At 42.1% G+C, this 18,557-nt stretch overlaps 1 protein-coding gene across 3 annotated transcripts in view; it reads right to left on the bottom strand.

Moving 5' to 3' along the window:
* Nucleotides 1-18,557, bottom strand: part of bcam (basal cell adhesion molecule (Lutheran blood group)) — a 179,404-nt gene that overhangs the window by 39,054 nt on the left and 121,793 nt on the right. For all 3 annotated transcript variants that reach the window (XM_061915021.1, XM_061915022.1, XM_061915023.1), the window contains exons 4-10: nucleotides 16,356-16,429; nucleotides 12,787-12,883; nucleotides 12,533-12,715; nucleotides 10,626-10,747; nucleotides 10,421-10,562; nucleotides 9,971-10,086; nucleotides 4,311-4,452 (exon numbers count right to left, since the gene is read on the bottom strand). In XM_061915021.1, coding sequence (XP_061771005.1) covers nucleotides 4,311-4,452; nucleotides 9,971-10,086; nucleotides 10,421-10,562; nucleotides 10,626-10,747; nucleotides 12,533-12,715; nucleotides 12,787-12,883; nucleotides 16,356-16,429 — 876 coding nt within the window. The remainder of the gene's footprint in view (nucleotides 1-4,310; nucleotides 4,453-9,970; nucleotides 10,087-10,420; nucleotides 10,563-10,625; nucleotides 10,748-12,532; nucleotides 12,716-12,786; nucleotides 12,884-16,355; nucleotides 16,430-18,557) is intronic.

Below are 18,557 nucleotides of genomic sequence, written 5' to 3'. Positions count from 1 at the left end.
TGAGCTATATTGAGTAAAACATGCTTGAAACTATTTTGGTCCAAATGTCCAAAACACAGCCAGCAATGGTGCACAAGAAGGCGGGGAAAAGAGGGGAAAAGGCAGCCAAAATGGTCAAGAGTCCCAATTTTGTTCAATATACCTTCCCGGGTTTCAGTCCCACGAGTCTCGCCACTGAAACGAGTCCCGGGCTGCAAAAAAATGTCCAAAACACACCCAGCAAAGTCCCACAGGAAGTGGGGGGGAAAAGTGAGAAAAGTCGGCAAAAGTCCCCAAAAATGTTCAAAACACCGACCCAGGTTTGAGTCCCACAAGTCCCGCCAGCTGAGTCCCACGGGCAGAGAAGATAAAAGTTGGAAAAGTCAGCAAAAGTCCCAAAAATGTTCAAAATACCGACCCAGGTTCGAGTCCTACATGGAGTGGACTCAAACCCGGTTGTGATTTTTGAACATTTTACCCACTTTTCTCACTTTTCTCCCCGCCTTCCCGTGGGACTTTGCTGGGCGCGTTTTGGACACTTTGGGCATTCCGGCCGGCAACAGAACTTGTGGGACTCGAACCTGGTTAGGTATTTTGGACATTTTTGGGACTTTTGCCAACTTTGCCAACTTTGATCCCCCTTCTTCGTGGGACTTGGCTGGGTGTGTTATGGACATTTTGGGCATCCTTGGACTTGTGCGGCCATATATAAAATATTATGTTAGTGTTTTACTTGTTTTAAGGGTTTTGCTCCTAAATGATCTCAGTAAGATATTACAGCTTGTAGTGCAGATTTTATGAGCTATATTGAGTAAAACATGCTTGAAACTATTTTTGTCCAAATGTCCAAAACACAGCCAGCAATGGTGCACAAGAAGGCGGGGAAAAGAGGGGAAAAGGTGGCCAAAATGGTCAAAAGTCCCCAATTTTGTCCAAAATACCTCCCCGGGTTCAAGTCCCATGAGTCTCGCCGCCGGCCGCACAGGATGCCAAAAAAATGTCCCAAACGCACCCAGCAAAGTCCCACGGGAAGTGGTGGGGAAAAGTGAGAAAAGTCGGCAAAAGTCCCCAAAAATGTTCAAAATACCGACCCAGGTTCGAGTCCCACAAGTCCCGTGATGGCCAAAATGTCCACAACACACCCAGCCGAGTCCCACGGGCAGAGAAGATAAAAGTTGAAAAAGTCAGCAAAAGTCCCAAAAATGTTCAAAATACCGACCCAGGTTCGAGTCCCACATGGAGTGGACTCAAACCCGGTTGTGATTTTTGAACATTTTACCGACTTTTCTCACTTTTCTCCCCGCCTTCCCGTGGGACTTTGCTGGGCGCGTTTTGGACATTTTGGGCATCCTTGGACTTGTTAGGCCATTTATAAAATATTATGTTAGTGTTTTACTTGTTTTAAGGGTTTTGCTCCTAAATGATCTCAGTAAGATATTACAGCTTGGAGCTGAGATTTTATGACTTATATTGAGTAAGACATGCTTGAAACTATTTTGTCCAAATGTCCAAAACACAGCCAGCAATGGTGCACAAGAAGGCGGGAAAAAAAGGGGAAAAGGCGGCCAAAATGGTCAAAAGTCCCAATTTTGTTCAATTTATCTTCCCAGGTTCCAGTCCCACGAGTCTCGCCGCCAGCCACACAGGATGCAAAAAAAATGTCCCAAACGCACCCAGCAAAGTCCCACGGGAAGTGGTGGGGAAAAGTGAGAAAATTCGGCAAAAGTCCCCAAAAATGTTCAAAATACCGACCCAGGTTCGAGTCCTACAAGTCCTGCTAGCTGGCGGCGCAAGTCCCGGGATGCCCAAAATGTCCATAACTCACCCAGCTGAGTCCCACGGGGAGGGGGGATAAAAGTTGGACAAGTCAGCAAAAGACCCAAAAATGTTCAAAATACCGTCCCAGGTTTGAGTCCCAAATGCGGTTGACTCGAACCCGGGTCTGATTTTTGAACATTTTACCGACTTTTCTCACTTTTCTCCCCGCCTTCCCGTGGGACTTTGCTGGGCGCGTTTTGGACACTTTGGGCATCTCCGCCGGCAGCAGGACTAGTGGGACTCGAACCTGGTTAGGTATTTTGGACATTTTTGGGACTTTTGCCAACTTTGCCAACTTTGATCCCCCTTCTTCGTGGGACTTGGCTGGGTGTGTTATGGACATTTTGGGCATCCTTGGACTTGTGCGGCCATATATAAAATATTATGTTAGTGTTTTACTTGTTTTAAGGGTTTTGCTCCTAAATGATCTCAGTAAGATATTACAGCTTGTAGTGCAGATTTTATGAGCTATATTGAGTAAAACATGCTTGAAACTATTTTTGTCCAAATGTCCAAAACACAGCCAGCAATGGTGCACAAGAAGGCGGGGAAAAGAGGGGAAAAGGTGGCCAAAATGGTCAAAAGTCCCAATTTTGTCCAAAATACCTCCCCGGGTTCAAGTCCCATGAGTCTCGCCGCCGGCCGCACAGGATGCAAAAAAAATGTCCCAAACGCACCCAGCAAAGTCCCACGGGAAGTGGTGGGGAAAAGTGAGAAAAGTCGGCAAAAGTCCCCAAAAATGTTGAAAATACCGACCCAGGTTCGAGTCCCACTAGTCCCGTGATGCCCAAAATGTCCACAACACAACCAGCCGAGTCCCACGGGCAGAGAAGAAGATAAAAGTTGGAAAAGTCAGCAAAAGTCCCAAAAATGTTGAAAAAACCGACCCAGGTTCGAGTCCCACATGGGGTTGACTCAAACCTGCTAGTGATTTTTGAACATTTAACCGACTTTTCTCACTTTTCTCCCCGCTTTTCCGTGGGACTTTGCTGAGCGTGTTCTGGACATTTTGGGCATCCTGGGACTTGTGCAGCCGTACATCAAATTTTAAATTAGAGTGTTTTACTTGTTTTAAGGGTTTTGCTCCTAAATGATCTCAGTAAGATATTACAACTTGTAGCTGAGATTTTATGAGCTATATTGAGTAAAACATGCTTGAACTTATTCCAAAACACAGCCAGCAATGGTGCACAGGAAGGCGGGTAAAAGAGGGGAAAAGGTGGCCAAAATGGTCAAAAGCCCCAATTTTGTCCAATATACATCCCCGGGTTCAAGTCCCATGAGTCTCGCCGCCGGCTGCACAAGTCCTTGGATGGAAAAAATGTCCACAACGCACCCAACAAAATCCCACAGGAAGTGGGGGAGAAAAGTCGGCAAAAGTCGACAAAAAGTCCCCAACCTGTTTTTGTGTCTTTAAAAAAGATTTAGAACTCTACATTAAAACACTCTACCTCCAACAAGCAAAAAGCTGTGAAAACGATGATGCTGTCTTCCAAATTTAAGTTATTTACTGAGATTGAGAGAGCCTATGGCTTTGCACTTTGTTTATTTTGTATATATATATATATATATATATATTTTTTTTTGCATTCTATTTTAGTTACATTGATTTTACAACCCCCTGGCGCTGTTTTGTACGGTTTTTATACTGTTTTGTATTGTTTTTGTACTTACTTTGATTATTATTTTCAACTTTTTGTAAATGTTGAAATTTATAAATAAAGGTTTCTAAAAAAAAAAAGTGTGCAGTTAATCATGTGACCGCCTGGCTCTGTTTTGATTGGTGAAACGGAGTCAAACGTCACCAGTGACTGCATTTGATTGGTGAAACGGAGTCAAACGTCACCAGTGACTGCATTTGATTGGTGAAACGGAGTCAAACGTCACCAGGGACTGCATTTGATTGGTGAAACGGAGTCAAACGTCACCAGGGACTGCATTTGATTGGTGAAACGGAGTCAAACGTCACCAGTGACTGCATTTGATTGGTGAAACGGAGTCAAACGTCACCAGGGACTGCATTTGATTGGTGAAACGGAGTCAAACGTCACCAGGGACTGCATTTGATTGGTGAAACGGAGTCAAATGTCACCAGGGACTGCATTTGATTGGTGAAACGGAGTCAAACGTCACCAGTGACTGCATTTGATTGGTGAAACGCAGGCATGTGATAGATCCTACTTTGAAGGTCCGTCTGACAAACCAAAACAAACAAAGCGTGCATTAACAGATCAATAAAAATCGGTAGCGACTAGCGAGCTGAATGTAGATAAATAGAGCGGAGTAAAAGTAGTGTTTCTTCTCTATAAATATACTCAAGTAAAAGTAAAAGTATGTTGCATTAAAACTACTCTTAGAAGTACAACTTATCCCAAAAGTACATGTAACAGAGTAAATGTAGCGCCTCTGGTGGTCATCATCACAGCAGTCTGCTAGTGGTTTGTTACATCGAAGCTGTCATTTTCTCACAGTCTCCTCCTTGAGAGGTTTATTTTGCAGAGTCCGTGAGGTACCTTTGACAGCGAGGGTGACGCTGGACTGGGCTGTCAGTCCCGGCACCGACGGCATGGCTCCGACACACAAGTACTCTCCAGCTTTAGTGTAGGACACGTCCTGTATGGAGAGAGTTCCATCCTGAGAGAGGACCTCAGAGCCCTGCGGGGATAAAAGCAGCGAACATGTCAGCCCAAATTGACCCTGGGGATGGGTCACCTGACTGAATACTGAGAAAAGTATCAAAGTATTGGACACATTTTGGCATAAAATAAGGGAAATGTTCTTTTCCTGTTGGCTTATTGACCTCAATTGTACATTGTTATTCCTATTCCTTGGCTGTGGAGGGGGGCGTGGTGTGCAGGCCTGCCGCGGAGTGGTGTGTGTGTAAGGACCGGCCTCAAAGCCAGCGGAAGGTGAGTGGATTGCCCAGCTGGGATTGGCCATCTAATCACCTGACGCCTCCTCTGCGACTTGGGGTTCGTCACCAACTCAATGTGACAATTGATAATGAATAATAACAATCAATACAATACAACTTCTAATACCCTGGGTTTCTTTATTTTTTGACGAAGCCCTGGTAGAGCTGTACCTAATGTTGTGTCCAGTGACAGCGCGACTGTGGGAAAAGCACACGTTCACACGTACAAACACGGAGATAACAAATGGAAGTCAGTCGGTCAACTGGAACCCGAGCTTTTCTCACGGCACTCTCTCCACATTAGGGACACAAACAAACAGTGGCTGGCCCCCCAGCAGACACAACAACAGATACAAGGAAACATCCAAGTATCAATCAGCTGCCAAGTGGTATGTCAGCGACAACACTGGGAAACTCAAAAAAACAGCGACTGCCTCTGAATACTGAAAGTGCCTCGCATTTTCCATCAACATAAATACAGTATATTGCCAAAAGTATTCGGCCACCCGTCCAAATGACGAGAATCAGGTGTCCTGATCACTTGGCCCGGTGAATCAAATCAAGCACTTCATGGATGAAGTACTGGCTGTCCAGAGTCGAGACCCAGGATGGACCGCTCGCCTGTATCGATTGGGGACATCTCTACACTGCTGATCCGCCTCCGCTTGAGATGGTTTCCTGTGGACGGGACTCTCGCTGCTGTCTTGGATCCGCTTGAACTGAACTCTCGTGGCTGTGTTGGAGCCACTATGGATTGAACTTTCACAGTATCATGTTAGACCCGCTCGACATCCATTGCTTTCGGTCCCCTGGGGGGGGGGGGGTTGCCCACATCTGAGGTCCTCTCCAAGGTTTCTCATAGTCAGTATTGTCACTGGCGTCCCACTGGATGTGAATTCTCCCTGCCCACTGGGTGTGAGTTTTCCTTGCCCTTTTGTGGGTTCTTCCGAGGATGTTGTAGTCGTAATGATTTGTGCAGTCCTTTGAGACATTTGTGATTTGGGGCTATATAAATAAACATTGACTGATTGATTGATTGATTGATTGAAGCACTTACTGTAGGCATGGAGACTGTTTCTACAAACATTTCCCAAAGAATGGGCCGCTTTCAGTGATTTCCAGCGTGGAACTGTCATAGGATGCCACCTGTATTTCCACGCTCCTAAATATATGATTCCCAGAGCCCAAAAAAAGTCTGCGGGCTATTGAGTGTTTTCTATTCGCGCTCGAGTACTCTGGAATGTCCTCCCGGTAACAGTTAGACATGCTACCTTAGTAGAAGCATTTAAGTCTCACCTTAAAAATCATTTGTAGACTCTAGCCCAGTGGTTCTCAAATGGGGGTACTTGAATGTATGCCAAGGGGTATGTGAGATTTTTTTTAAATATTCTAAAAATAGCCACAATTCAAAAAATCCTTTATAAATATATGTATTGAATAATACTTCAACAAAATATGAATGTAAGTTCATAAACTGTGAAAAGAAATGCAACAATGCAATATTCAGTGTTGACAGCTAGATTTTTTGTGGATATGTGCCATAAATATTGATGTTAAAGATTTATTTTTTTGTGAAGAAATGTTTACAATAAAGTTGATGAATCCAGATGGATCTCTATTACAATCCCCAAAGAGGGCACTTTAAGTTGATGATTACTTCTATGTGGAGAAATATTTATTAGGACCCTATTGAAACTGCTGTGTTTTATTATTATTCCGCATCTACGCGCTGTAATTTGACCCCCTTAACATGCTTCAAAACTCACCAAATTTGACACACACGTCGGTATAGCAAACCTTCCCAACATATTAAGCAACCAATTCCCCAAAATGAAAATTGCGCTCTAGCGCCCCCTAGGAAACAAATACAGCCAAAACTGCATGTAACTTCTGTTAGGAATGTCATAGCGACATGAAACGAAAACTCCTATGTAGGTCTGACTTAGACCCAATTTTCATACACTCACTTCTTTCAGCAAAAATCTACAGGAAGTTGGCAAAAACCCCTTCAAAATAAAATGTTCGCAAAAAAATGCCATTTTTGCCTCTTTGCGCTGTAATTTGACCCCTTTAAAATGCTTCAAAAGTCACCAAACTTGGCGCACACATAAGGACTGGCGAATATTGCGATCTAATGAAAAAACCAAACCCCAAAATTCAAAATTGCTCTCTAGCGCTATTTTTGAAAAAAAAACACTGAAAAAAATGCTCCTAGGAAGAAAACAGACAAAATTGCTTGTAACTTTTGGTAAGAATGTCAGAGAGACATGAAACAAAAACCTCTAAGTAGGTCTCGCTTAGACCTACATTTCATAGATTGACAACCCCCAACAAAAACCAACAGGAAGTTTGCAATCCCCCCTTCAAAACAAAAGTTTTGTAAAAACCGGTCACCTTTCTTCAAACATTATCTCCTCTGAGTGCGTTTGTTGTTTTGGCTTCAAACTCGCACAGGAGAGAGATTGAACCCTTCTGATTAAAAGTACAGAACAGAGTTTCGATAAGTTCTCAGGTTTTGATTTTACGCGCCTTCAAAGAACCCCTGTGCAAAGTCTCCTAAAAAATGTAATTTTTGCCTCTTTGAGCTGTTATTTGACCCCCTTAAAATGCTTCTAAACTCACCAAACTTGACACACACATCAGGTCTGGCAAAAATTGCGATCTGATGAAAAAACCTAACCTCAAAACTCAAAATTGCGCTCTACCGCCCCCCTAGGAATACAACACGGACAAACTGCTCCTAGGAAGAAAACACAGACAAAACTGCTTGTAACTTCCGGTAGGAATGTCAGAGAGACATGAAACAAAAAACACTATGTAGGTCTCACTTAGACCTACATTTTAATAATTAACATACTTTAGCAAAAATCTACAGGAAGTTTGATATTTTCACTTCAATACAACAACTGCATTACTTTCACAATGCATTAGATTCTCAAAATAGTGGCTCCAAGGCGTCTTCTAACGCTTATCCGGCCGTGGGTCTCGGGGACAGCAGCCAAAGGCGGACACGACCAACGCTGCTTGCAGCTTTAATTTACAATTGAATCACTTGTTTATTTTTTAACAAGTTTTTAATTATTTTTATATATATTTTTCCAAATAGTTCAAGAAAGACCACTACAAATGAGCAATATTTTGCACTGTTAAACAATTTAAATACTTCTTCATCTCTTTTTTTCAACCAAAAAAGCTTTGCTCTAATTAAGGGGTACTTGAATTAAAAAAAATGTCACTGAAAAAAGGTTGAGAACCACTGCTCTAGCCTTTAAAAGTTTTGGTGTGGTTTACTGGCGTCATACTGCAGTCTACATGTAGCTCTCATGTGTGACTGCCATCTACTGGTCACTTATCATTACACTTTGTACCAAGTAAAATTGCTTCGAGTAAGCACAACCAGAATTATTCCGTACATTAGGCGCAGCGGGTTATAAGGCGCACTGGCGATTTTTGAGAAAATGAAAAGATTCTAGGTGCGGCTTCAAAGTCGTACTAAAACATTTTGACGGATTTTTGAGCGCCGTGTGTAATGTTCTCTATTTTCAATGGAACATTTAAAATGTTGGTGTGGTTTACTGGCGTCATACTGCAGTCTACGCGTATCTCTTATGTGTGACTGCCATCTACTAGTCCCACTTATCATTGCACTGTGTACCAAATAAAATTGCTTCGAGGTTGGTAAGCACAACCAGAATTATTCCGTACATTAGGCGCGACGGGTTATAAGGCACACTGGCGATTTTTGAGAAAATGAAAGGATTCTAGGTGCGGCTTCAAAGTCGTACTAAAACATTTTGACAGATTTTTGAGCGCCGTGTGTAATGTTCTCTATTTTCAATGGAACATTAAAAATGTTGGTGTGGTTTACTGCCGTCATACTGCAGTCTACACGTATCTCTTATGTGTGACTGCCATCTACTAGTCCCACTTATCATTGCACCATGTACCAAATAAAATTGCTTCGAGGTCGGTAAGCACAACCAGAATTATTCCGTACATTAGGCGCACCGGGTTATAAGGCACACTGGAGATTTTTGAGAAAATGAAAGGATTCTAGGTGCGGCTTCAAAGTCGTACTAAAACATTTTGACAGATTTTTGAGCGCCGTGTGTAATGTTCTCTATTTTCAACTGAACATTTAAATGTTCGTGTGGTTTACTGGAGTCATACTGCAGTCTACGCGTATCTCTTATGTGTGACTGCCATCTACTAGTCCCACTTATCATTGCACTGTGTACCAAATAAAATTGCTTCGAGGTTGGTAAGCACAACCAGAATTATTCCGTACATTAGGCGCGACGGGTTATAAGGCACACTGGCGATTTTTGAGAAAATGAAAGGATTCTAGGTGCGGCTTCAAAGTCGTACTAAAACATTTTGACAGATTTTTGAGCGCCGTGTGTAATGTTCTCTATTTTCAATGGAACCTTTAAAATGTTGGTGTTGTTTACTGGCGTCATACTGCAGTCTACACATACCTCTTATGTGTGACTGCCATCTACTAGTCCCACTTATCATTGCACCATGTACCAAATAAAATTGCTTCGAGGTCTGTAAGCACAACCAGAATTATTCCGTACATTAGGCGCGACGGGTTATAAGGCACTCTGGCGATTTTTGAGAAAATGAAAGGATTCTAGGTGCGGCTTCAAAGTCGTACTAAAACATTTTGACAGATTTTTGAGCGCCGTGTGTAATGTTCTCTATTTTCAATACAACATTTAAATTGTTGGTGTGGTTTACTGGCGTCATACTGAGTCTACACATATCTCTTATGTGTGACTGCCATCTACTAGTCCCACTTATCATTGCACCATGTACCAAATAAAATTGCTTCGAGGTCTGTAAGCACAACCAGAATTATTCCGTACATTAGGTGCACCGGGTTATAAGGCACTCTGGCGGTTTTTGAGAAAATGAAAGGATTCTAGGTGCGGCTTCAAAGTCGTACTAAAACATTTTGTCAGATTTTTGAGCGCCGTGTGTAATGTTCTCTATTTTCAACGGAACATTTAAATGTTCGTGTGGTTTACTGGCGTCATACTGCAGTCTACACATACCTCTTATGTGTGACTGCCATCTACTAGTCCCACTTATCATTGCACCATGTACCAAATAAAATTGCTTCGAGGTCTGTAAGCACAACCAGAATTATTCCGTACATTAGGCGCACCGGGTTATAAGGCACTCTGGCGGTTTTTGAGAAAATGAAAGGATTCTAGGTGCGCCTTATAGTGGTAAAAATACGGTGAAACTCACCTTTTTCCATTGCACGGTGTGCGGGGCAGAGGCCTTGGTCTTGCACTGCCACTCCACTTTGTCTCCAAGCATGACGACCTGAGGCTCCACTGGAGTCACGCTCATGGGATCAATGTCTGACAGGGACAAAGAAAGACATACAGGGGGGTAGAAAAATCAATTAGAAAGCAAGTCATAAATCTCCTAAGAGGGTTACACAAAGTGGAATATTGGTAAGTCCAAAAGCTAATGCCCCTTTCTCTGAAGTTAAGCCCACTTTGCGCTAAGCCCGTTCCACACTATTGCCAGGTTATCTCCCGCCTAAATGTGTTTGATAGGGTCAAATTAGGCCAGCGTGCTGTGGATGACTTTAAAGCAAGACGCCAAGCGTGAACAATCGAATTGGACCGGCTCGGCCTTTCATTTCCACGCTTTAGGGACGGAGGAGGGCCTCTGCCAGGAATCACTCACAGTGCACGCTCAGGTTGATCTCTCCCGTGAGGTCGGCGTCGATGTTGTCGAAGTCGGTGGCCGTGCACTTGTACACGCCGCCGTCGGTCCGCTTGGCGGATTTCAGCATCAGGACCCCGCCAAGACCGTTCACGGATTTACCCTAGAAAGGACATCTTCATGAGGAAAAAGTGCTTCAAAAAATGGAACTTGTTTCCACGCATACATCTTTGGTGAAGTCAAACTCCGGCTGAGGGTTCCCGTCGGTCTCGCACAGCATGGTGACGTTATCGCCCTCCTTGACGGGAAGAGTGTTCTGGAGGGTAAAGGTCGCAGTTTCCGAGGGATCTAGACAGACGTGGGAGGAACAGGTGAAAATTCTTCCTTCGGATCAGCTTCCACTCGCACTTTATCATCAATTGAAGCATTCCACACACACTTTTCCAGTGCCTCATCTTCCCTTTTTTTACATTCTTCTTCTTTTGGGGTGAAGTCGGTCAAAAGGTCAAAAGATAATGACAGTCTTTAAAAAACATACGTACAAATGCTATAGTAATGACTACAATTTGTTGTATTGAGTACTTGTGTGTATGTCTACCTCTTTGGGCCTCAATCATAACAGTAAAATAGACGGAGTGTGAATGCTCCAACACTGAAGTTGAACTGAATTCCTGGACATTTTTTTTTAGAATTGTTGAAGGAGAGCACATAATTCCCAAAAAGGCTGGATATTTTGAAGTTGGAACAGTTTGAATCGGATGAAAAATGTGGGAGTTGTGGAACTTTGAATATTTCCATTGAAATCAATCTGAATTTCCCCAAAAATGTTTGGGGGGGAAAATGGTAAACAACTTAAAATCAACAGGAAGTTTGCTATTCTCACTTCAATACAAAAGTTGGCTAAAAAAATGTCGCTTTTTTTCAAAAATTATCTCTTCTGAGGCCGTTTGTCGTTTCGGCTTCAAATAAGCACAAAAGTGATATTGAACCCTTCTGATTAAAAGTTAAAGAAACAGCTTTAATTACTACCCCGGTTTGGATTTTATGAGACCGCAAAGAACCATTGCACTGTTGCTGTTGTCACAAAATGGCGGCTTTCTGCTCAGACAAAACTGTAGGACTGTCATACACACATGAAACAAAAACCTCAATGTAGGTCTCACTGAGACCTATATTTCATACACTGACCGCCCCCAACTAAAATCAACAGGAAGTTTGCTATTCCCACTTCAATACAAAAGTTGGCTAAAAAAAGGTAGCTTTTTTTCAAACATCATCTCCTCTGAGGCCGTTTGTCGTTTCGGCTTCAAATAAGCGCAGAAGTGATATTGAACCCTTCTGATTAAAAGTTAAAGAAAGAGCTTTAATTACTACCCCGGTTTGGATTTTATGAGCCCGCAAAGAACCATTGTGCTGCTGCTGTTGTCACAAAATGGCGGCTTTCTGCTCAGACAAAACTGTAGGACTGTCGTACACACATGCAACAAAAACCTCAATGTAGGTCTCACTGAGACCTATATTTCATACACTGACACACTTCATCACAACAACTGCATTACATTCACCATGCATTAGAGTCTCAAAATGGCGGCACCAAAGCGTCCTTATAAAATGCCCAAGCCACTTTACAACTGTTATTACTATGAGACTGATGTATAACACATGTGTATACAACTTGTTCTCTGTGTAATAATCCATCCATCCATCTTCTACCGCTTATCTGGGCTTGGGTCGCGGGGGCAGCAGCCAAAGCGGTGCCGTCCATCGCTGCTTGCAGCTTTAATTTGGCTTGTTTTGGAAAGTCCTGACAAGCCACAATTTCTTGTTCTATTGGCAGATCATTTTTGAGTTCAAATAAAATACCCCTAATTTTTGTATCTTTTTTTCTTGTTTTTGAACACGCAGTGTAATGTGAGCATGTAATCCTTTAAATCTCGCATTTAGCCATCTCGTCGCTATCTTGGTCGATCGTGCATTTGCCTGCCGTGGATCACCTAGTCTCTCGGGGGCACTTCCTTATCTCGCCTGTCGTGGGTAAGATAAAGCTCTCGTAGTTGATAATGGAGAAAGATAGCCGTAGTTCATAGGGTCGCCGTTATTTTAGAAGCCGTTTTGATTTTTTTTTGCTCTCACAGTTGAGGTTGATAGTGATGGGGTCGGACTTGGTCTGCTTGATCTGGTCCCCCAGCATGCTGTACTCCACCGTGCACTGGAACACCGAGTCCTTGTCGGCCTTGGTGGGCTGCATGTACAAGGTGCTCTTGATGGTGTACAGACCCGACGCCTCCTTCACCACCGCGGGAATCATGTAGGTTTCTGACGGAGAAGGTGTGAGAAAAACGTTGGTTGAAGGAGTTGGTCCCACTTTAGGTAATACGCATACGTACTTTCTTTCCGGTCTTTGACCTCAGGAAGCGGTTGGCCGTCTTTGAACCAGATGATCCTCGGCAGGGGGTGTCCGTTCATCGTCACGCAGGTCCCGATCTAGTTGTTCACAAAGAGTAACATCCAATGAGGGTGTGCTTACTCAGTTTTACCACGGAATTTGCATCCAACATCAAAACCCAAAAACCAGTGAAGTTGGCACGTTGTGAAAATGGTAAATAAAAACAGAATACAATGATTTGCAAACCTTTTCAAGCTATATTCCACTGACTGCAAAGACAAGATACTTAACGTTCCAACGGGAAAACTTTTATTTTTTAGCAAACTATTAGCTCATTAGGAGTTTGATGCCTGCCACATGTTTTCCAAAAAGCTGGGACAAGTCGCAAAAAGACTGAGAAAGTTGAGGAAAGCTCATCAAACACTTATTTTGAACATCCGACAGGTGAACAGGCTAATTTGGAAACTGGGTGTAAAATCAGCTTCCATGGAATGCTCAGTCATTCCCAAACAAGGATGGGGCGAGGGTCACCACTTTGTGAACAAATGCATTAGCAAATTGTTGAACAGTTGAAAGGGGAACATTATCACAATTTCAAAAGGGTTAAAAACAAATAAAAATCAGTTCCCAGTGGCTTGTTGTATTTTTTGATTTTTTTTTCAAAATTTTACCGGTCCCGGAATATCCCTAAATAAAGCTTTAAAGTGCCTTATTTTCGCTAGCTTCGAAACCACTATCCATTTCCCTGTGACCTCATACAATGCTGCCAATACAAACAACATGGCGGTTACCACAGCAAGATATAGCGACATTAGCTCGGATTCAGACTCGGATTTCAGCGGCTTGAGCGATTCAACAGATTACGCATGTATTGAAACAGATGGTCAGAGTATGGAGGCAGATAGCGAAAACGAAATTGAAGAAGAAATTGAAGCTATTGAGCTAATAGCTATTGACGCTATTCGGCCATAGCATGGGTGTACCTAATGAAGTGGCCCATAGCATGGCTGCTTTATTAGCATCGCCGGTAAAATGTGCGGACCAAACGATCAGGACTTTCGCATCTTGTGACACTGGAGCAACTTAAATCCGTCGATTGGTAAGTGTTTGTTTCGCATTAAATGTGGGTATCTAGTTTCAAATGTACATACAGCTAGCGTAAATAGCATGTTAGCATCGATTAGCTGGCAGTCATGCCGTGACCAAATATGTCTGATTAGCACATAAGTCAACAACATCAACAAAACTCACTTTTGTGATTTCGTTGACTTAATGGTTGCAAATGCATCTGCAGGTTATCCATACATTTCTGTGCCATGTCTGTCTTAGCATCGCCGGTAAAATGTGGAGACACTCTGGTACATTCAAAGAGGGTCTGGCGGCAGATTTCTTGCCAGTGGTGCAACTTGAATCCCTCCCTGTTAGTGTTGTTACACCCTCCGACAACACACCCACGAGGCATGATGTCTCCAAGGTTCCAAAAAATAGTCGAAAAAACGGAAAATAACAGAGCTGAGACCCGGTGTTTGTAATGTGTTGAAAATGAAAATGGCGGGTGTGTTACCTCGGCGACGTCACATTCTGACGTGATTGCTACGAGACCGATAAACAGAAAGGCGTTTAATTCGCCAAAATTCACCCATTTAGAGTTCGGAAATCGGTTAAAAAAATAGATGTTCTTTTTTCTGCACCATCAAGGTATATATTGACGCTTACATAGGTCTGGTGATAATGTTCCCCTTTAAGAACAATATTTCTCAAATTTAGGGTTTTTATCATCTACCGTCCATAATATCATAATAAGGTTCAGAGAATCTGGAGAAATCACTGCATGAAAGCGGCGAAGCATGTGACCTTCAATCCCTCAGGCGTTACTGCATCAAAAAGCGACATCAGTGTGTAAAGGCTATCACCACATGGGCTCAGGAACACTTCAGAAAACCACTGTCAGTAGCTACAGTTCGTTGCTACATCTGTAAGTGCGAGTTAAAACTCTACAATGTAAAGCGAAAGCCAATTATCAACAACACCCAGAAATGCTGCCGGTTTCGCTGGGCCTGAGCTCATCCAAAATGGACTGACGCAAAGTGGAAAAGTGTTCTGTGGTTGGACGAGTCCACATTTAAAACTATTTTTTGGAAACTGTGGACGTAGTGTCCTCCGGTACAAAAAGTGTGGAGTCCTTTTGCAATGGGCCAAGGACCCTATTGAAACTGGTGCGTTTTATTATTATTATCCCGCCGCCTCTTTGAACTGTAATTTGACGCCCTGAACATGCTTCAAAACTTCACACCCTCATCAGAACTGGCAAAAATTGCCATCTAATAAAAAAAAACAAAAAACCTAACAATCAAAAATGCGCGCTAGCGCCACCTAGGAAAATAAAAAAACAGACTGCTTGTAACTTCCGTTAGCAATGTCGTAGAGACATGAAACAAAAACCTCTATATAGGGCTGACTTAGACCTAGATTTCATAATTGTACCTTCTAGGGCAAAAATAAACAAAAATTTTGCAAAAACCCATTTAAAGCAAAATTTTCGCAAAAAATGCTACTTTTGCCTCTTTGAGCTGTAATTTGACCCTCTTAAAATGCTTCAAAACTCACCAAACTTGGCACACACATCAGGACTGGCAGAAATTGCGATTTAATGAAAAACCCAAACCCCAAAACTCAAAAATGCGCTCTAGCGCAATTTTTGGATAAAACACAGAAAAAACTGCTCCTAGGAAGAAAACACAGACAAAACAGCTTGTAACTTCCGGTAAGAATGTTGGAGAGACCTGAAACAAAAACCTCTATGTAGGTCTCACTTAGACCTACATTTTAACAATTGACATCCTTCAGCAAAAATCAACAGGAAGTTAAAAATTACCCCTTCAAAATAAACAATTTGTAAACACCGTCACCTTTTTTCAAAAGTTATCTCCTCTGAGCGTGTTTGTCGTTTCGGCTTCAAACTCGCACAGGAGAGATTTGAACCCTTCTGATTAAAAGTATAGGACAGAGTTTTGATTACTGCTCCGGTTTTGATTTTACGCGCCTTCAAAGAACCCCTGCGCAAAGTTACCTAAAAAATGTAAATTTTGCCTCTTTGAGCTGTAATTTGACCCCTTTAAAATGCTTCAAAGTGCAAGTTAAAGCTCTACTATACAAAGCGAAAGCCATTTATCAACAACATCCAGAAACGCCGATCTGTAATTTGACCCCCTTACCATGCTTTAAAACTCACCAAATTTTACACACATATCAGGACTGGCGAAAATTGCCATCTAATAAAAAACCAAACCCTAAAAAATCAAAATTGCGCTTTAGCGCCTCCGAGGAAAAAACCCAAACAAAACTGCATGTAACTTCTGTTAGAAATGTCGTAGAGACATGAAATAAAAACCTCTATGTTGGTCTGACTTAGATCAGGGTTTGAGTAGCGGCGGCAGCAGCCAAAGGCGGACCCGACCAATGCTGCTTGCAGCTTTAATTTTTGCTGATATCGGATATCAAATACTAATACCGCCTCAGGACACCCTTGTTATGAGATGGTGCAAATGCATCAATGGACGGCGGACGCACCTCAGAGCTGGTGGTCTCTCCCACGGAAATGGCTTGACTGGATGGGCGTGTGAGGTCTGGCTTCTCAGGGGCAACTGAGGGAAGAAGAAGAGAGGATGAGGATAAACAATCATATCATTATGAGTCAGAGGAAGCAACGCCTGTACCTTCCACCTCCCCCGCTGCACAGACACACACATTCACGGGCTGCTGACCTTCTTCATTAAGTTGAGCAGTAAATATCCCGCTCGGCATTATTCTACCCTGACCTCGGTCACGACATGATAAGGGTCAGCAGACTCACATATCCACAAAAACACTCCAGAGCTTGTAAAAGCAACACCACAGGTGCCAGATCCCCCCCTCGTATTTCTTCGCTTTTCCACCCAGCGCAAACGCAAGGTCGGGTTCTCGCCGCCAGCTGTCCCTGACTTCAACAAACAAACAAACACACTTTCACCATCATGAGAACAACAGAAGGCCGTATGATTTTTACGCATCCAAGAGCGCGAACAAATCTTAAACAAATTGTCTGTTGCTGCTGTGAAAGCGTGGAATTCTCTAAACCAGGGGTGGCAACCTAAAATGTTGAAAGAGCCATATTGGACCAAAAATACAATAACAAATATGTCTGGAGCCGCAAAAAAATAAAAGCCGTATTACATACAGATATAGTGTGTCTTGAGATTGAATTAAGAGGACTTAAAGGAGACCAAGTGAGCTGAAATATAACTACAAATGAGGCATAATGATGCAATATAGCTAGCCTAACTAGCATGTTAGCATCGATTAGCTTGCAGTGACTAAATATGTCTGGTTATCACTCCACACATGTCGATAACATCGACAAAACTCACCTTTGTGCATTCAAGCACAGCGTTAAAACTTTGGTGGACAAAATGAGACAGGAAAAGAAGTGGCATAAAACACGTCTTAGAAAGTCGGAGAAAGTTGTACATGTAAACAAAGTCTGTTGAGTTCAAGGACCGTCCAAATTAGTAGGACAAAAGGGCGCTCGCCAAATACTCGAATCGGGTGAAGCATGTTTAATTCAAACAGTGTGCTTTATAGCAGTGGTCCCCAGGGCCGTGTGGTACCGGGCCACAGAAGAATTTCTTATTCATTTTTATTTAAAAAAAAAAAAAAAAAAATATATATATATATATATATATATATATATATATATATATATAATTTCTTAAATCAACATAAAAAACACAATATACACTTACAATTAGTGCACCAACCACAAAAACCTCCCCTTTTCATGACAAAAACGTCCCTTTTCCGTGACAAAGAAAAAAAAAATAATAATAAAAAAAAAAAAGGATCCCCACAACCATATTAAAAAACAAATATATTTTTTATATATTTTTCCCCTCATCTTTTTCCATTTTTCATACATTTTTGAGAAAGCGCCAGAGAGCCACTAGGGCGGCGCTAAAGAGCCGCATGCCGCTCTAGAGCCGCGGGGTGCCGACCCCCGCTCTTAACACAGACTTAAAAAGTTGTAAGAATATCTATGAATTTATAAACTTAAAAATTGGAGAAATTTAAACTGGGTCATTTATGTCACGCCCCATAAGCCTGACTTGAATATCTTGAATTAGTGCACTGCTTTTAATTTTTTTTTAAAAATACTCCCTATGTGTGTATATGTATGTATGTATGTATATGTATCTATATTAGGGGTGTAACGGTACACAAAAATGTCGGTTCGGTACGTACCTCGGTTTAAAGGTCACGGCTCGGTTAATTTTCGGTACAGTAAGAAAACAACAAAATATACATTTTTTGGTTATTTATTTACCAAATTTGTAAACAATGGCTTTATCCTTTTAACATTGTGAACACTATAATAATTATGCCCACATTAATCCACATTAAACTGCCTCAAATTGTTGCTCGGATTAAATAAAATGACAAAACTTTTCTTCTACATATAAAAAGTGCAACATTAAACAGTTTCAAGTCAACTCATCATGCTTGATTTATTACAGCATTTGGGAAGCCTGTAGTTGATTTTTATTATGTAAATGTTATATTTTTATCAACACGTGATAGCAGGGACCCTGCCATTCAAAGCTTATCTGTGAGTAAAACACACACACACGCACGCACACACCGCAAAATGAGCTAACGTTACACTAAAAGCTAATTAGCCTTCACCTCAGGCCAGAACTGCGAGCGAGCTGAGCTGCAGTTTAAGTTTCTAGAAGGTCA

This window comes from Nerophis ophidion, linkage group LG11, assembly GCF_033978795.1.
Source record: "Nerophis ophidion isolate RoL-2023_Sa linkage group LG11, RoL_Noph_v1.0, whole genome shotgun sequence".
Lineage (NCBI taxonomy): Eukaryota > Metazoa > Chordata > Actinopteri > Syngnathiformes > Syngnathidae > Nerophis > Nerophis ophidion.
Note: the sequence above shows the minus strand (reverse complement) of the source record. Positions and strands in the feature narration are given on the sequence as shown.